General features: G+C 40.1%; 1 protein-coding gene across 1 annotated transcript; it reads left to right on the forward strand.

Moving 5' to 3' along the window:
* The first annotated feature begins 8,034 nt into the window (after nt 1–8,034).
* Nucleotides 8,035–14,698, forward strand: LOC134446964 (transmembrane emp24 domain-containing protein 6-like). The gene is made up of 4 exons (XM_063196253.1): nt 8,035–8,330; nt 9,644–9,770; nt 11,226–11,401; nt 14,465–14,698. The coding sequence occupies exons 1-4, from the start codon at nt 8,109–8,111 to the stop codon at nt 14,696–14,698; spliced, it is 759 nt and encodes a 252-aa protein (XP_063052323.1). The 5' UTR covers nt 8,035–8,108.
* The last annotated feature ends 166 nt before the right edge of the window (nt 14,699–14,864 follow it).

Below are 14,864 nucleotides of genomic sequence, written 5' to 3' on the forward strand. Positions count from 1 at the left end.
CTTGGTACAGGTTTCCTCTGTTTTACACAGTATCTGCTAAGATGACGTTTTACCTCCATATACAGAATGATTTGCCTATTGCGTTGTTGCCAGTTCATGTTCAAACAAAAAGCGTTACTGTGTACAATGGTGATCAAATTCAGCCAAGGGGTCCATTCCAATATGCACACTCCTGTCCTCCACTTGTGCTTGTGGCCTCGCCCCGCCTCCTGGCCCAACCTCCGTGGAGAAAATTAAGTTTCCCAGCCACAACCTAGCCATAACAACTTTTGAGGGACTGTTTTTTAATTCACCATCCCAATTGCAAATGAGAAAATTACATTAGAATTGTGCAAGATATCGAATTCATTTTCTGTCGTCAGTGACATCATCATGACGTCACAAGCAGGCAAGTGAACAAGGGAGGACGGAAGTCTGCATATTGGAGTCCACACTAGATGTCACATTCAGCTGTTTGGCATGGGCAGCCATGGGCACCAGCGTCTTGGTACAGCGTTCCTATGTTTTACACAGTATCTGCTAAGATGACATTTTACCTCCATATACAGAATGATTTGCCTATTGCGTTGTTGCCAGTTCATGTTCAAACAAAAAGCGTTACTGTGTACAAAGATGGTGGTGATCAAATTATGCCAAGGTGACTATTGTTCTGTATTTGAGACAATGACATTTTCATTGTCCATTCACCAATGTTACCACCATCATTAAACTCTAAATCTTCATTATGACTGGGAGAAAAAATTGCTTTTTACATACATGAAAAGGGGGGTCTTCTCCATGGTCTGTCATTTTGAATTTCCAGAAATAGGCATTTTGAGCTGCAAAACTTACCATCATACTGGTTTATTATTTATTAATATTTATGAAAAGATCAAATTTGGCAATAGGCAACACAGTGTCAATGAGCAGCATGGTTACAATTTCTATTCTGGCCACAATCTTACACAGTGCACCTTTTAAGGCTGAATTAGTGATCCACCAATACCCTTTCGTGACACAATGCCACCAATACCCCCTGGTGACACATTCTGGTATAAATAACTAGGACCCTGTTTCTCCAAAGCATCATTGTTCACCAGTCAGCAACGTAGTAGGTCGCCTATGAGAAATTACATTGCAGCCAGCGGAGTTGATTACTTCATTTGCAACAACGCTGTAGGGAATCACACCCCAGAATCCGAGCTTCTGGTCAGGTCCAATCAGCATTAGTGATGACATGTCTACCAGCAGAGGGGCTCAATTATTAGTTTTCCGTTTTCCCCTCTACTTTGTTGTGCTTGTTTTTTAAGTGCATTTTACCCCAGCTTGTACCCGTGCATGTCTCAGAAGCTCATCCCCAATCATGCAGTACATTTTCTAGTGCTAATTCAACAATGATCTGAGCATAGATACAGTGTTAAATTGAACTGTTTGAGTGTTGTATAAAACCTTTAAAGGTGCATTGTCACACCAGTGTGACAGGAATGTTTGGACACTGAAAGTTCTATAGAATTCTGAGCGCCATGAATTAAAATTTGGAATTTTAGATTCTTGCATTGTGATAGAACACATTCTTATTAATGAATGTTCAAAAACCCACACTTTTAAAGGTTAACGCTGGAATTAATCCGTTTGGTTTTGTATTGTTCATTCAATAGTCCTAGGTACTTAACCCTTTCATGCAGACACCATGAAAAAAATGTGCAAGATTTTTTATATATTGATTTTCTCACTCATAATGGAGCTAATATGAAGAATCTTTTGGAATTTTTCAAAAATCTCTTTTGATGTGGAAGTTATTTTACTGTCCACATATGTGGACACTGCGCATCAAAGGAGTGAAAAGTTATATAGGCCTATACTGTATTTCAAGTTCAAATTAAGCTGTTTTATTCATTTTTATGGTGTTTTATGCTATATAACAACACAATATAACACTTTAACACCATATATCACTGTAATTAACCAACAACAAAAACATATATATAAAAATAGCATTGTTTATATAGGCGGTCATAGAAAAATATGTGGGAAATTCTTATTGCATGCAAGAAGACAGCCAATGCTGGTGAACAAAAAGCTCAGTTTGATTCAGCATGTACTCTAGCTCAATCTTACATCATTTATGTTGTCCCTGTATAAAAGGTAATGTGAAATTTGCCTCCAGACACATGCGTTCTGTAGTCATTCATCAGCATTTTCAAGTAGCCTATTTTCTGTAAAAAAAATAGTGTTAAATAGACCCCCTATTATAAATGTAAGTTAATTTACTTACTTTCCATGTTACCTTGTGTCATATTACAACATTATATGACACTTATGCATTATACATTACACTATTTAAGGAACAAAGATGAAACAAAGAGGAAAAAAACCTGTCAATTTAGCAATATTTACATACACAGCTATGGCAAGATTTGTGGGGAAACCTTGTTGCATGTGGAAAAAACCTTAAATTCTGATGAAGACACATCTGTATTTGATTCAGCATGGATTCTAACTCAATCCTACATCATTTATGTTGTCCCTATATGAAAGGTAATATGAAATTTGCCTCCAGACACATGCGTTCTGTAGTCATTCATCAGCATTTTCAAGTATTTTCTGTAAAAAATAGTGTTAAATAGACCCCCTATTATAAATGTAAGTTAATTTACTTACTTTCCATGTTACCTTGTGTCATATTACAACATTATATGACACTTATGCATTATACATTACACTATTTAAGGAACAAAGATGAAACAAAGAGAAAAAAAACTGTCAATTTAGCAATATTTACATACACAGCTATGGCAAGATTTGTGGGGAAACCTTGTTGTATGTGGAAAAAACCTTAAATTCTGATAAAGACACATCTGTATTTGATTCAGCATGGATTCTAGCTCAATCCTACATCATTTATGTTGTCCCTATATGAAAGGTAATATGAAATTTGCCTCCAGACACATGCGTTTTGTAGTCATTCATCAGCATGTTCAAGTATTTTTCTGTGAAAAAATAGTGTTAAATAGACCTCCTATTATAAATGCAAGTTATTTTACTTACTTTCCATGTTACTATATGTAATATTACAACATTATATGACACTTACACATTATATATTACAGTATTTAACGAACAAAGATGAAAAAAGAGAAAAAAAACTGTCAATTTAGCAATATTTACATACACAGCTATGGCAAGATTTGTGGGGAAACCTTGTTGCATGTGGAAAAAAACTTCAATTCTGATGAAGACAGATCTGTATTTGATTCAGCATGTATTCTAGCTCATTCCTACATCATTTGTGTCATTTTGTGGTGAAAGAAACCCGAAATATGCCTATAGACACGTGCGTGAAACACTAATTTTAGGTAGTTTTTCTTGAATTTATTAACCCTTTCATGCAGACACCATGAAAAAAATGTGCAAGATTTTTTATATATTGATTTTCTCACTCATAATGGAGCTAATATGAAGAATCTTTTGGAATTTTTCAAAAATCTCTTTTGATGTGGAAGTTATTTTACTGTCCACATATGTGGACACTGCGCATCAAAGGAGTGAAAAGTTATATAGGCCTATACTGTATTTCAAGTTCAAATTAAGCTGTTTTATTCATTTTTATGGTGTTTTATGCTATATAACAACACAATATAACACTAAACACCATATATCACTGTAATTAACCAACAACAAAAACATATATATAAAAATAGCATTGTTTATATAGGCGGTCATAGAAAAATATGTGGGAAATTCTTATTGCATGCAAGAAGACAGCCAATGCTGGTGAACAAAAAGCTCAGTTTGATTCAGCATGTACTCTAGCTCAATCTTACATCATTTATGTTGTCCCTGTATAAAAAGTTAATGTGAAATTTGCCTCCAGACACATGCGTTCTGTAGTCATTCATCAGCATTTTCAAGTATTTTCTGTAAAAAAAAATAGTGTTAAATAGACCCCCTATTATAAATGTAAGTTAATTTACTTACTTTCCATGTTACCTTTGTGTCATATTACAACATTATATGACACTTATGCATTATACATTACACTATTTAAGGAACAAAGATGAGACAAAGAGGAAAAAAACCTGTCAATTTAGCAATATTTACATACACAGCTATGGCAAGATTTGTGGGGAAACCTTGTTGCATGTGGAAAAAACTTAAATTCTGAATGAAGACACATCTGTATTTGATTCAGCATGGATTCTAGCTCAATCCTACATCATTTATGTTGTCCCTATATGAAAGGTAATATGAAATTTGCCTCCAGACACATGCGTTCTGTAGTCATTCATCAGCATTTTCAAGTATTTTCTGTAAAAAAATAGTGTTAAATAGACCCCTATTATAAATGTAAGTTAATTTACTTACTTTCCATGTTACCTTTGTGTCATATTACAACATTATATGACACTTTACACATTATATATTACAGTATTTAACGAACAAAGATGAAAAAAGAGAAAAAAACTGTCAATTTAGCAATATTTACATACACAGCTATGGCAAGATTTGTGGGGAAACCTTGTTGCATGTGGAAAAAAACTTCAATTCTGATGAAGACAGATCTGTATTTGATTCAGCATGTATTCTAGCTCATTCCTACATCATTTGTGTCATTTTGTGGTGAAAGAAACCCGAAATATGCCTTTAGACACGTGCGTGAAACACTAATTTTAGGTAGTTTTTCTTGAATTTATTAAATTAAAAGTGTTAAAATGTGTTAAATATGTTAAAAATAATTTATTTTCACACTATAATCATTATAATGCTCATAACATTAAGTATTTGCCCAAAATGAGCAGAATATTCTCACGGTAATCATAAATAATATGTTTATCATTAGACTCCCCTTGATGCGCAACGTCCACATACGTGGACAGTAGCTTTATATTGTATAAAAACCTACCTTTATTGTAAATTTGGATTTTAACAACATAGACTTCTCAAGTGAACTGTACTAAACATCATAATATTTTTTAAAACCTGAAATTGCCCTTTGGTGTGGTTGATTTTCAGATATAAACATGCTTGTTATGGTCATAATTCACATCGGTGGATTTCTTAGATTGATGATGTCATCAAACACTTAATATTTAGTGCAAAAAGTTATAACTGCTGTTAAAGTATTGTAATGAACCTCATGGTACTTCCCATATACAATTTGGAAAAAAATAACCACTATTTACCTATCTAAAGTGGGGTTAGAATTACTGTCCACGTATGTGGACACCGTGCATGAAAGGGTTTATTAAATTAAAAGTGTTAAAATGTGTTAAATATGTTAAAAATAATTTATTTTCACACTATAATCATTATAAATGCTCATAACATTAAGTATTTGCCCAAAATGAGCAGAATATTCTCACGGTAATCATAAATAATATGTTTATCATTAGACTCCCTTGATGCGCAACGTCCACATACGTGGACAGTAGCTTTATATTGTATAAAAACCTACCTTTATTGTAAATTTGGATTTTAACAACATAGACTTCTCAAGTGAACTGTACTAAACATCATAATATTTTTTAAAACCTGAAATTGCCCTTTGGTGTGGTTGATTTTCAGATATAAACATGCTTGTTATGGTCATAATTCACATCGGTGGATTTCTTAGATTGATGATGTCATCAAACACTTAATATTTAGTGCAAAAAGTTATAACTGCTGTTAAAGTATTGTAATGAACCTCATGGTACTTCCCATATACAATTTGGAAAAAAATAACCACTATTTACCTATCTAAAGTGGGGTTAGAATTACTGTCCACGTATGTGGACACCGTGCATGAAAGGGTTAAAGACTTGGATTTAACACCAAGACATGGTGAATTAACACTATGAAATCTACTGTGGACATCTCACCCAGCTGTGGAGCTTATCCCTCCACAGACCACAAGGAAACTTAGCTAACTCTGAAATGCTTAGTCATGCATTCTAGTCATCATGTACTAGTTGGGGAAAACAAACAATGACACTCGCAAGTGTGCTACGTAGTGAATGAGTGGATGTTTCAGAATAAGCTGGAGAGGTTGGTCTGTGCTAACCTAGTTCTCATGATGGTTGTTACCAACCGTGAGGGCTCACAAAGTTTAACGAAGATGCACGAATCACGAAGGGTCTGCGTGAGAGCCGGGATAGGTCTGTGCCCAACTCACGATGACCTGCTGGGATTTGCTGGACCTGTGAAGGATTCAATATTAAATTGCTGGGGTGGAGTGAGAAGGAGATGTATTGAATTGAAAGAGAGCTGTCGGGGCTCAGTGTGTATAATCACTACCCACTTGTCTTCTGCACTGTAAAGAAATGAAAAGTTCCCTCAAGAACCTTCAGTGTGCCACAGTGGGGGGACCTCTGAAAGTTCCCAGAGGAACCGTCATGTGACGCAGTGGTTGTTTGAAGAATTCTGATGTTTTCAAGGTTCCTCAGAGAACGCAGGAACCAAAAGGTTTTTTTTAAAAGCCACTCTTCGATAGCCACTGTGGAAGAGCCCTAAAGGTTATTTAAGGAACCTTAGGGTTCTTCACTGACCTTTTAAGTTCTTCAGGAAACTTTAATGGTTCCTTCTCAACTGAACAGTCATTGAGGAGCCTTCCATTTTGTTCACAGTGTAAAGGGGAGATGTTGCTTTGACTGACTTGACGTGTGTTCTGCATGGTGCAGTGTAGTCAGACCCGAGTAGTCTGGCTCTGAAGCAGACAGCACAGTAGCGAGCGACCTCAGAAAACCCTCTCATTTGAGTGCATGTGCGTCATATACATATGAAGAATACAAATCAAAAAATATTATTATTATTATTATAATTATTATGACAGAATTATAATAAAGTTACTCTACTGAAATATAGTATGCTATAATAAGGATGTGATCCTTCTCTCTCTCATGACTCTTCAAATCATTGCAGTCCTCTGGGCACCCATCACCACTCCCCTTTCTGGTGCAGTTGTTAGGGTGTGTATTGATGACCAGCCGGTGGAAATGTGCAGTATCTGAAAAATACTTGTCAGTCTGTCTGTTGGAATTAAAGGATATTTCGTACAAACAAAACTTAATTGTGTTGATCTCTGTCTAAATATCTAACATGGGCCATACATAAATATTGTCACTATTACCTTTAATGCTTTCTGGTTCTATTGGAGAGTTTAATATTTATTTCGAATGTTATTGCTAAAATCTGTAATCTTTAAAGTGGTCCAAAAAAATATAGTGGCGCCCTGTATATGTATGTCTTTATTTGTATATATTTTATTTAATGCTTGAATTAATTAATTATGCCATAAATTAAGTGGATCAAAATGTGTGGTACCAAAACATATTACACATACAGATAAACATACATAAATACATATTCACACCTACCCACCTGTGGGAAGTGTGGTGTGCTCTGGTTGGTGTTCACACACATCGCAAGGGCTGCTGCTGACCGCTTTGGCAGGGCACAGGTCAAAATCAACTGAAAGGCCCCCACCCAAGACATACAATGCAATGAGAGGATCCAATTCTGGGGCCCACAAATCCCTGGACCCAGAGCAACTGACCCCTTTGCAGCTCCCATACTCCTGTCCACTTCCCTGTTTACGCACACCACCTGTGTTGTTTCAGGAGAGTTCCCACACTCCTACACAGGGCCGGGTGAATGCACAGGCTAGATATGGCTGCAGCCTAGGGGCCCCCCACCTGCCAGGGGCCCCCTGATTGGCCAAAAGTGGAAAAGTACAGAATTCTGGCAACATGCAATTTTGAAAAATGTATCTGATGTGTTCAGTAAAGTTGGTAGACATGTTATGCTTAATTTCTAACTCATAATTAAGACACTGTCTATATGTAAAATTGTCGCAAAATTTGCCTTTTGAGGGTCCCACTGCAACCTCTAGCCTAGGGCCCCCAGTCCATCTTAATCCAGCCCTGCTCCTACAGGCTACAGACCAGCATCCCTCCACAGTTCAGCTGAATCACACATCAGCAGTGCACCTACACAGCACACACAGGACACACACTCACTAGAACTACACCGGAATAAGCTCCAGCTAGCTTCCAATTGCACAGATACTTTCATCAGCGGCATACATACATTTTAAACTTTTTAGGATTTTTAACCCTTCAGGTTGTTTTTAAAACTCACTATTCTAGTTAATGATGCTCTGGAGAGCGTTGGCACTGGTTCTGGTGCTGGTGCTGGTGTTTGGACATGGAGCCGGTGGTGGTAAAGTTGCTGATCCTCAGCCGGGCATTTCGGACCAGGACCTGTGGTGGGGCGCCGACCAGTACGACTTCGCCATCGTGCTGCGCGCCGCCGGGCTGGAGTGCTTCTGGCACATGGCACACAAAGGGGAACAGTTCTACCTCAACTACATGGTGAGCACACACACGCACACAATACATACAGAACATGGCACACACAGGGGAACAGTTCTACCTCAACTACATGGTGAGCACACACACACACACACACACACACAGTACATGCAGAACATGGCACACAGAGGGGAGCAGTTCTACCTCAACTACATGGTGAGCACGCACGCGCACACACACACACACACACACAGCACACACACACACACACATAGTACATACAGAACATGACACACCAAGGTGAGCAGTTGTACCTCAACTATATAGTGAGAGCACACAGCAGACACATAAACAGTATATACACACAGTGCATACAGAACATGGCACATCAAGGGTAACCATTTTACTTCAACTACATGGTGAGAACACACACACACACACACAAAATACAGTACATGATGCACCATACACACACACACACACACACACACACATTGTATGGCACAAAGAACTACTTGAACTACACAGTGAGAGCACACAGTACACACACACAGTACATCTACCCACTACACTACATGGCATTTTTTGTGAATAAGATTTGCCGGTAGAATATGCAAATGCCAAAAAACCTCTTGCTATGGTCTGAATGGCACCAACAAAGAGAATTAACCTTTTGAAGTAACCTCATGCAGGGAGGGAGTCTGTTCGTAACCAAATCCAAATGCACTGTAGCCTGTAGCCGTGCCGTGTTCACAATTCAATTAATTTTTCTTTTCTGGCATTTGCATGTTTTACCGGCAAATCTTATTCATACAAAAATGGCAGAGACTTTCAGAGGTTCCACATGCTTCACCGAACTTCAGTTCTATTTTGGGGTGGATGTTGCATCTTGAAATAGTAATAGTAATAGCCCAAGATTTTCCTTTAGGAAAAGTGACCAATTGTATTACTAATCTGATTGAAGACTGCAGCATTAAATTGGTTTAAGTAATGGGGGGGTAGAAAAGCACATCATCGTGCCTCGTCTGCTGTTGAGGCAACACATAGTGTCTGTCACTACCATATGGTACAGCACCACACAGTCCCCCCCTCTCTCACACTCACACATGCTGATCACGTGACAGGTAATTTGTGTGTGTGTGTGTACTTGTACTTGTACTTGTATAAGACCAGTGTAAAGATTTGTATCTGTGTGTCTGTGTGTATGGATTCTGTGCATGTGTGCTTGTGTGTGTGTGTGCCTGTGTGTGTGTGTGTGTGTGTGTGTGTGTGTGTGTGTGTGTGTGTGTGTGTGTGTGTGTGTGTGTGTATGTGTGTGTGTGCGTGCATGCGTGCGTTTGTGTGTGTGTGTGTGCGCGCGTGCGTGTGTGTAGGTCCAGTGGGTGACGGGTGTGGCCAATGACAGGCACCTGGCGGTGACGGTGAACTCCCCGAAGGGCCTGCTGGTGGGGGAGGCGCATGAGGCCACCGGAGAGATCAAATTCGAGGCCGAGGAGACCGGTAATGGATTCTTTTCTTTTTTATTTAAGTTTTTTTGGGGGGTTTTGGCCTTTATTATTACAGGACAGTTTGAGAGTAGACAGGAAATGATTATGAGAGAGAGATGGGAAAGGGTCGGGAAAGGACCCTGGCCGGATTCGAACCGGGGTCCCCGTGGGCATGCAAGCCCAAGTGTGGGGGGGCTTAGCGTGCTGCGCCCCAGTGTCCCCCTGGTAAATGGATTCTGGGTTAAGGAAGAAAGGCTCGGAGTACCAACTCTTCCTCCTCCTCCCCATCCTCCTCCTCATCCTCCTCCTCCTTCTCCTCCTCCTCATCCTTCTTCCTCCTTCTTCTTCTTCTTTTTCTTCGTTTCCAGTTGCCTTTTTACCCTTTGGAAGAAAGCTTATGATTGTATCATATTTTATTACAAGGCTCCTGATCATCTTTTCCGATTTCATTCAACACTGCTGGCAAATCCCCCTCTTGTCAGTCAGTGCATTAAGTTCAAAATGACCCCAGTGGCCGATCTGAGTGATCCTTTCTGTTTCCATCAATATGTATGCAGAATTATATACTGCCCTACAAAGGCAAAGTGCAGTAACTACACCACCATTGAAACTGAGATAAGGCCTTCAAAGGCTTGGTGTTTGGTTGGATATTATCGTTTCTGCAAATTTGACATGGCCATATGTCTATAACCGGCCAGGCACCATGAGGCTTGGTCACAAGATGTAAAGGAGGTGTCATGAAGACCATTTTCAGTCTAAACTCAACGTTGACAAAATGTGTAGTTACTGCACTTTGTCTTTGTAGGGCATTATAGTTAATATCTATTAATATCTATCTAATAGCACAGGCTATAATATAGATACAGATTAAATCACATGTAATAGCATCTATGTCTTTTGTTGAAATCAATCCTTCTGTAAGATTCAATTCACGTGTTTAATATCTAAATTAGGGTGACCAGATTTTTGTAGCCTGAAACCGGGACACTTCGTGCGTGACTGAAGGACAATATTTGGTGGGCGGGTCTGGGGGTCCTCCCCCAGGAAAATGTGTATTTTTTTGATGCCATTTCCTGCATTCTAATCAATTTTAGAGGGAGGAATGACAGATCGCAACTGACTCCTTCAGACTTTCTATACAAGCGCTGGCTGCCATTAACTGTGGCAGGTAAACATGTAATCTTGTCCATATATTTACCCTGATAGACATGGCGCAATGTAGTGGGTGGCCAAAACCGGGACATATTTGTGTCCCGAGAGGGTTTGTTCGGGACCTGGGACACACAACTCCAAACCGGGACTGTCCCGGTCAAACCGGGACGTCTGGTCACCCTAAAAATCTCTCTGTTCAAATAAACCCTTCTCTCGTCTTAATATGGGATGTCTAATATCTATTTCTTTGTTCAAACCAACCCTTCTCTCATCTTAATATCAGATGTCCAATATCTATATCTTTGTCCTTCTCTAGGCTTCTATCAGATGTGCCTCAGCAACTTCCACAACCGCTTTGGCAGCATGCAGATCTTCCTGAACTTCGGCGTGTACTACGAGGGCCTGGAGGAGACGCAGAAGCAGAAGGAGGAAGAGGAGGCCAAGAGGAAGGAGGACATGAAGGAGCTCAACAGCACCATCAGCACTATGGAGGTACCAATGTGCTACTACAATACAATGCAATGCAATACAATGCAATGCTATGGAGGTACCAATGTGCTACACTACAATACAATACAATACAATACAATACAATACAATGCTATGGAGGTACCAATGTGCTACACTACAATACAATGCAATGCAATGCAATGCTATGGATACCAACAGAGATTCTTTAAGTATATAGAGATATGCCAATGTAATAGGTTGCTATGGGCACCTAACATGACCGGGTTCTGGTCTGCCTAAAGGGGTGTGTCATAATACTCCTAGCATTGAATAGAACAGTCCTTAGGTCTGCCTAAAGGGGGATCCCCCCCCCTCGCAATAATAGAACCCGGAAACAATGGGCCAATGGAACCTCTCTCTCTACTCTCTCTGGTACCAATGTGCTACAATACAATACAATACAATACAATACAATACCATGTGATGCAGTAAGGTAGCCGGCAGTCCCACATGCACAGAAAGTGCCCATATTTTTCACTAAGCAGAATTGGGGATTTTCAGATGAGTTTGTCCCCGGGGCCTGACCAAAGCTAGCAGCGGCCCTGCTGGCGAAGACTTCATTTCAATGTCAATGTAAATGTCCTCTGTCATGCAGTAGGCTAGTTTATTTTCTTGTTATGTGTTTTAGTGTGAGTAGGCTACCTAGGACAACAGATGAAACTTAGCATCTATGCTAAGTCTGGCATTTTTATTTTGAAGCTCTCAAGCTGATGTATTGATTAATTTGCATTGTCCGATCCACATAAATAAATGAATGAATGAAAAATGAATTTTATCAATCTTTTGATCCTCTTCTTCAAAACCTGGCTTACCAAAGTCCAGAGGACTTTTTCCACAGCATTTTCCTGTAAACATGTTTTTCAGAAGAATTCAGATTTGGGACTTATGATGCTCTCTCTCTCCAAAACCATACTTTACTTAGTGACAGTTCTACAGGACACCTACGTGAGGCTGCAGAGGTTTGTATAGAATCGTCTTCATCTAGAATATTGTAGACACCTACTGTACGTGCCCAGGGGCTGAAGATGGGGGTGTTTGGGGCATGTGGACCATCCGGCTTCCTTACTAGGCTATGGAGGCTATATATTATATCGGGACATTATTGTAACATGATTTTAATCATAGTAGAGCGGATCAAGGGCCTATTTCTTATTACTTTGGTATAAAAGCATGACATGTGGCTGAAATACTCATTAAGGGTCACTAACATTGTGTGACGGGAGCCTGACCATTCTGAAATAGGGGCATAACTTGATTCACAAGGCAAACAAAGACACGCAACAGGACACGGGCATCATAAATGGCAGTTATAGAATTTCAGTGACCAACCTCAACCGACTTTAACAGGCTAATGAGGATCAGTCGTCGGTTAAGATTGTTTTTACATTTCTCCATCTCTAGTCGCCATAGGTGAGTTCATCTGTGGAAAATACCTCTGGGGGGATACTGTTGAGTCTCCTGCTAACACATCTCTTCCAATGCCCAGGAATAGGTGAATCCTCAAGGTCGAATCTGAGTAGGCCTGAGGATGACTGATGCAAGAGCATGTCAGTGCACTGACAGTCAGTGCACAGTGCACACGGTGCACTGAGGTCTTTAGTGCATAGTGTTGTGGAAAAATTTGAGCACTATGCACTGTGTCCTCACTGGAAGTGACGGCTGGGCATGGCATTAGCTAGCCAAAAATATGAGTTGGCTACTGTTTACAATGCACAGTGTCTGGTGCTTGTATTTCCATGTCCTTCACCCCAAAGGACAACAATCACACATACAATACTTTGGTTGGCATGAAAAGGTTGGTGTCCCATCAACATTACTTACAGAATTAGGAGACTGTTGACCAAACTCTTCTACTGAACTGAATGCCACATTTCCTCCCTGTCATAGTCAACATGGCCGCCGTTTAGTGCGTGCAGTGTCCATCATTCAAGCACTGCATTTTCCGCCATTGTTAGGGGATCATCCTGGCACTTTCAGTGCACTGGCTCAACTGAAATTTTCAGCGTGAGCGCCCTAGGCACTGAAAAACAGTGCCCGAAGTGCACAAGTGCAGCATTTGAGACACAGCCTGAGTCAAGGACATTTTTGCCAATCTTGAAAAAGGATTGCCATATTGAATTTTTGTGTTGCCCGGGCCGATTTCCAAAACGGTGACCCCCAGAGAGTATTTCTTCCAACTTTAATGTTTTTATACCAGCATTTTTGTTTCCTAAAATGGGACCCTTTGAGTGTATTTCCGCCAAATGTCAGGTTTTTATACCAAAGTTAGTGTATTTTAAACTCTCCATTAGTACCACTGACGGGCATCTTGAAAAATGTTAAACTTCATCTTAAACTTCATCTTGAACTTTTTAAGGTAACTACAGTTAGTAATTACAGTCTTTTGAAAACGTGGGCTTTAAAAATGCGCAAAACAATGGAAGCCCTGAGACGAAGAACCATACAAGTCCACATTTTCACATTTTGAACATAGGCCTATGTATTTACAATTTTTTTTTTGGACTTGTATGGTTTTTCGTCTCATGGATTCAATTGTCTTCAATAATACTCCATTGAAGCGAACGCTACAGCCGGAACCTTGTGAAGGCTGCACAAAACCGCGAGATCGGCCATGTTTGACCATATATGGACAGATTGCGCCGCCATTTTTCACAGCTGGACCACAGCAGGATCCTATGTCAACAGTGTAACTCTTTATATCATGGCTCTGACCTCTGTGAGGCTGCAGAACTTTGTGTTCTATAATCCTCATTCAGTTCTACTGTTTTTCTCATTGTGTTCAAGAATCCTCACTCCTTTATGTGTTCATTCATACATATCTTTGTGTTCTAGAATCCTCAGTCCTTTATGTATCCATACAGGACTCTGTGTTCTAGAATCCTCAGTCCTTTATGTATCCATACAGGACTCTGTGTTCTAGAATCCTCACACCTTTATGTGTCCATACAGGACTCTGTGTTCTAGAATCCTCACTCCTTTATGTGTCCATACAGGACTCTTCTGTGATCTAGAATCCTCACTCCTATTATTTGTGTCTCCACACAGGACTCCTCTGTGAGGCTGCAGAGCTTCGTGTTCCACATGTGGCGCCACTACAACTTCGCCCGCATGCGTCGTGGCACAGACTACTACCTGCTGATGTCCAACTCCGCCTACGTGACCTACTGGTCTGCAGCCCAGAGCGCGGTCATCCTGCTGTCAGGGTACCTGCAGCTGCTCTTCCTCAAGAGGCTCTTCAACACCAAGCCCACCACAGAGACAGAGAAGCCACGCTGCTGAGGGAGAGACAGAGAGAGAGAGAGAGAGAGAGAGAGAGAGAGAGAGAGAGAGAGAGAGAGAGAGAGAGAGAGAGAGAGAGAGAGAGAGATGGAGACATGGGGGAATATGCAGAGGTGCAAATTCCAGGGTTCAGAAAGTAAAATCTGTGCTACCTGTTCTCATCTTC

Source organism: Engraulis encrasicolus, chromosome 4, assembly GCF_034702125.1.
Source record: "Engraulis encrasicolus isolate BLACKSEA-1 chromosome 4, IST_EnEncr_1.0, whole genome shotgun sequence".
Lineage (NCBI taxonomy): Eukaryota > Metazoa > Chordata > Actinopteri > Clupeiformes > Engraulidae > Engraulis > Engraulis encrasicolus.

What these genes read in the sequence shown, in the direction of transcription:
- LOC134446964 (XM_063196253.1), top strand. Translation starts at nt 8,109, where the DNA reads ATGATGCTCTGGAGAGCGTTGGCACTGGTTCTGGTGCTGGTGCTGGTG. An exon ending in AGTTCTACCTCAACTACATG is followed by an intron (nt 8,331 to 9,643) that starts GTGAGCACACAC and finishes GCGTGTGTGTAG; the next exon opens with GTCCAGTGGGTGACGGGTGT. An exon ending in GCACCATCAGCACTATGGAG is followed by an intron (nt 11,402 to 14,464) that starts GTACCAATGTGC and finishes GTCTCCACACAG; the next exon opens with GACTCCTCTGTGAGGCTGCA.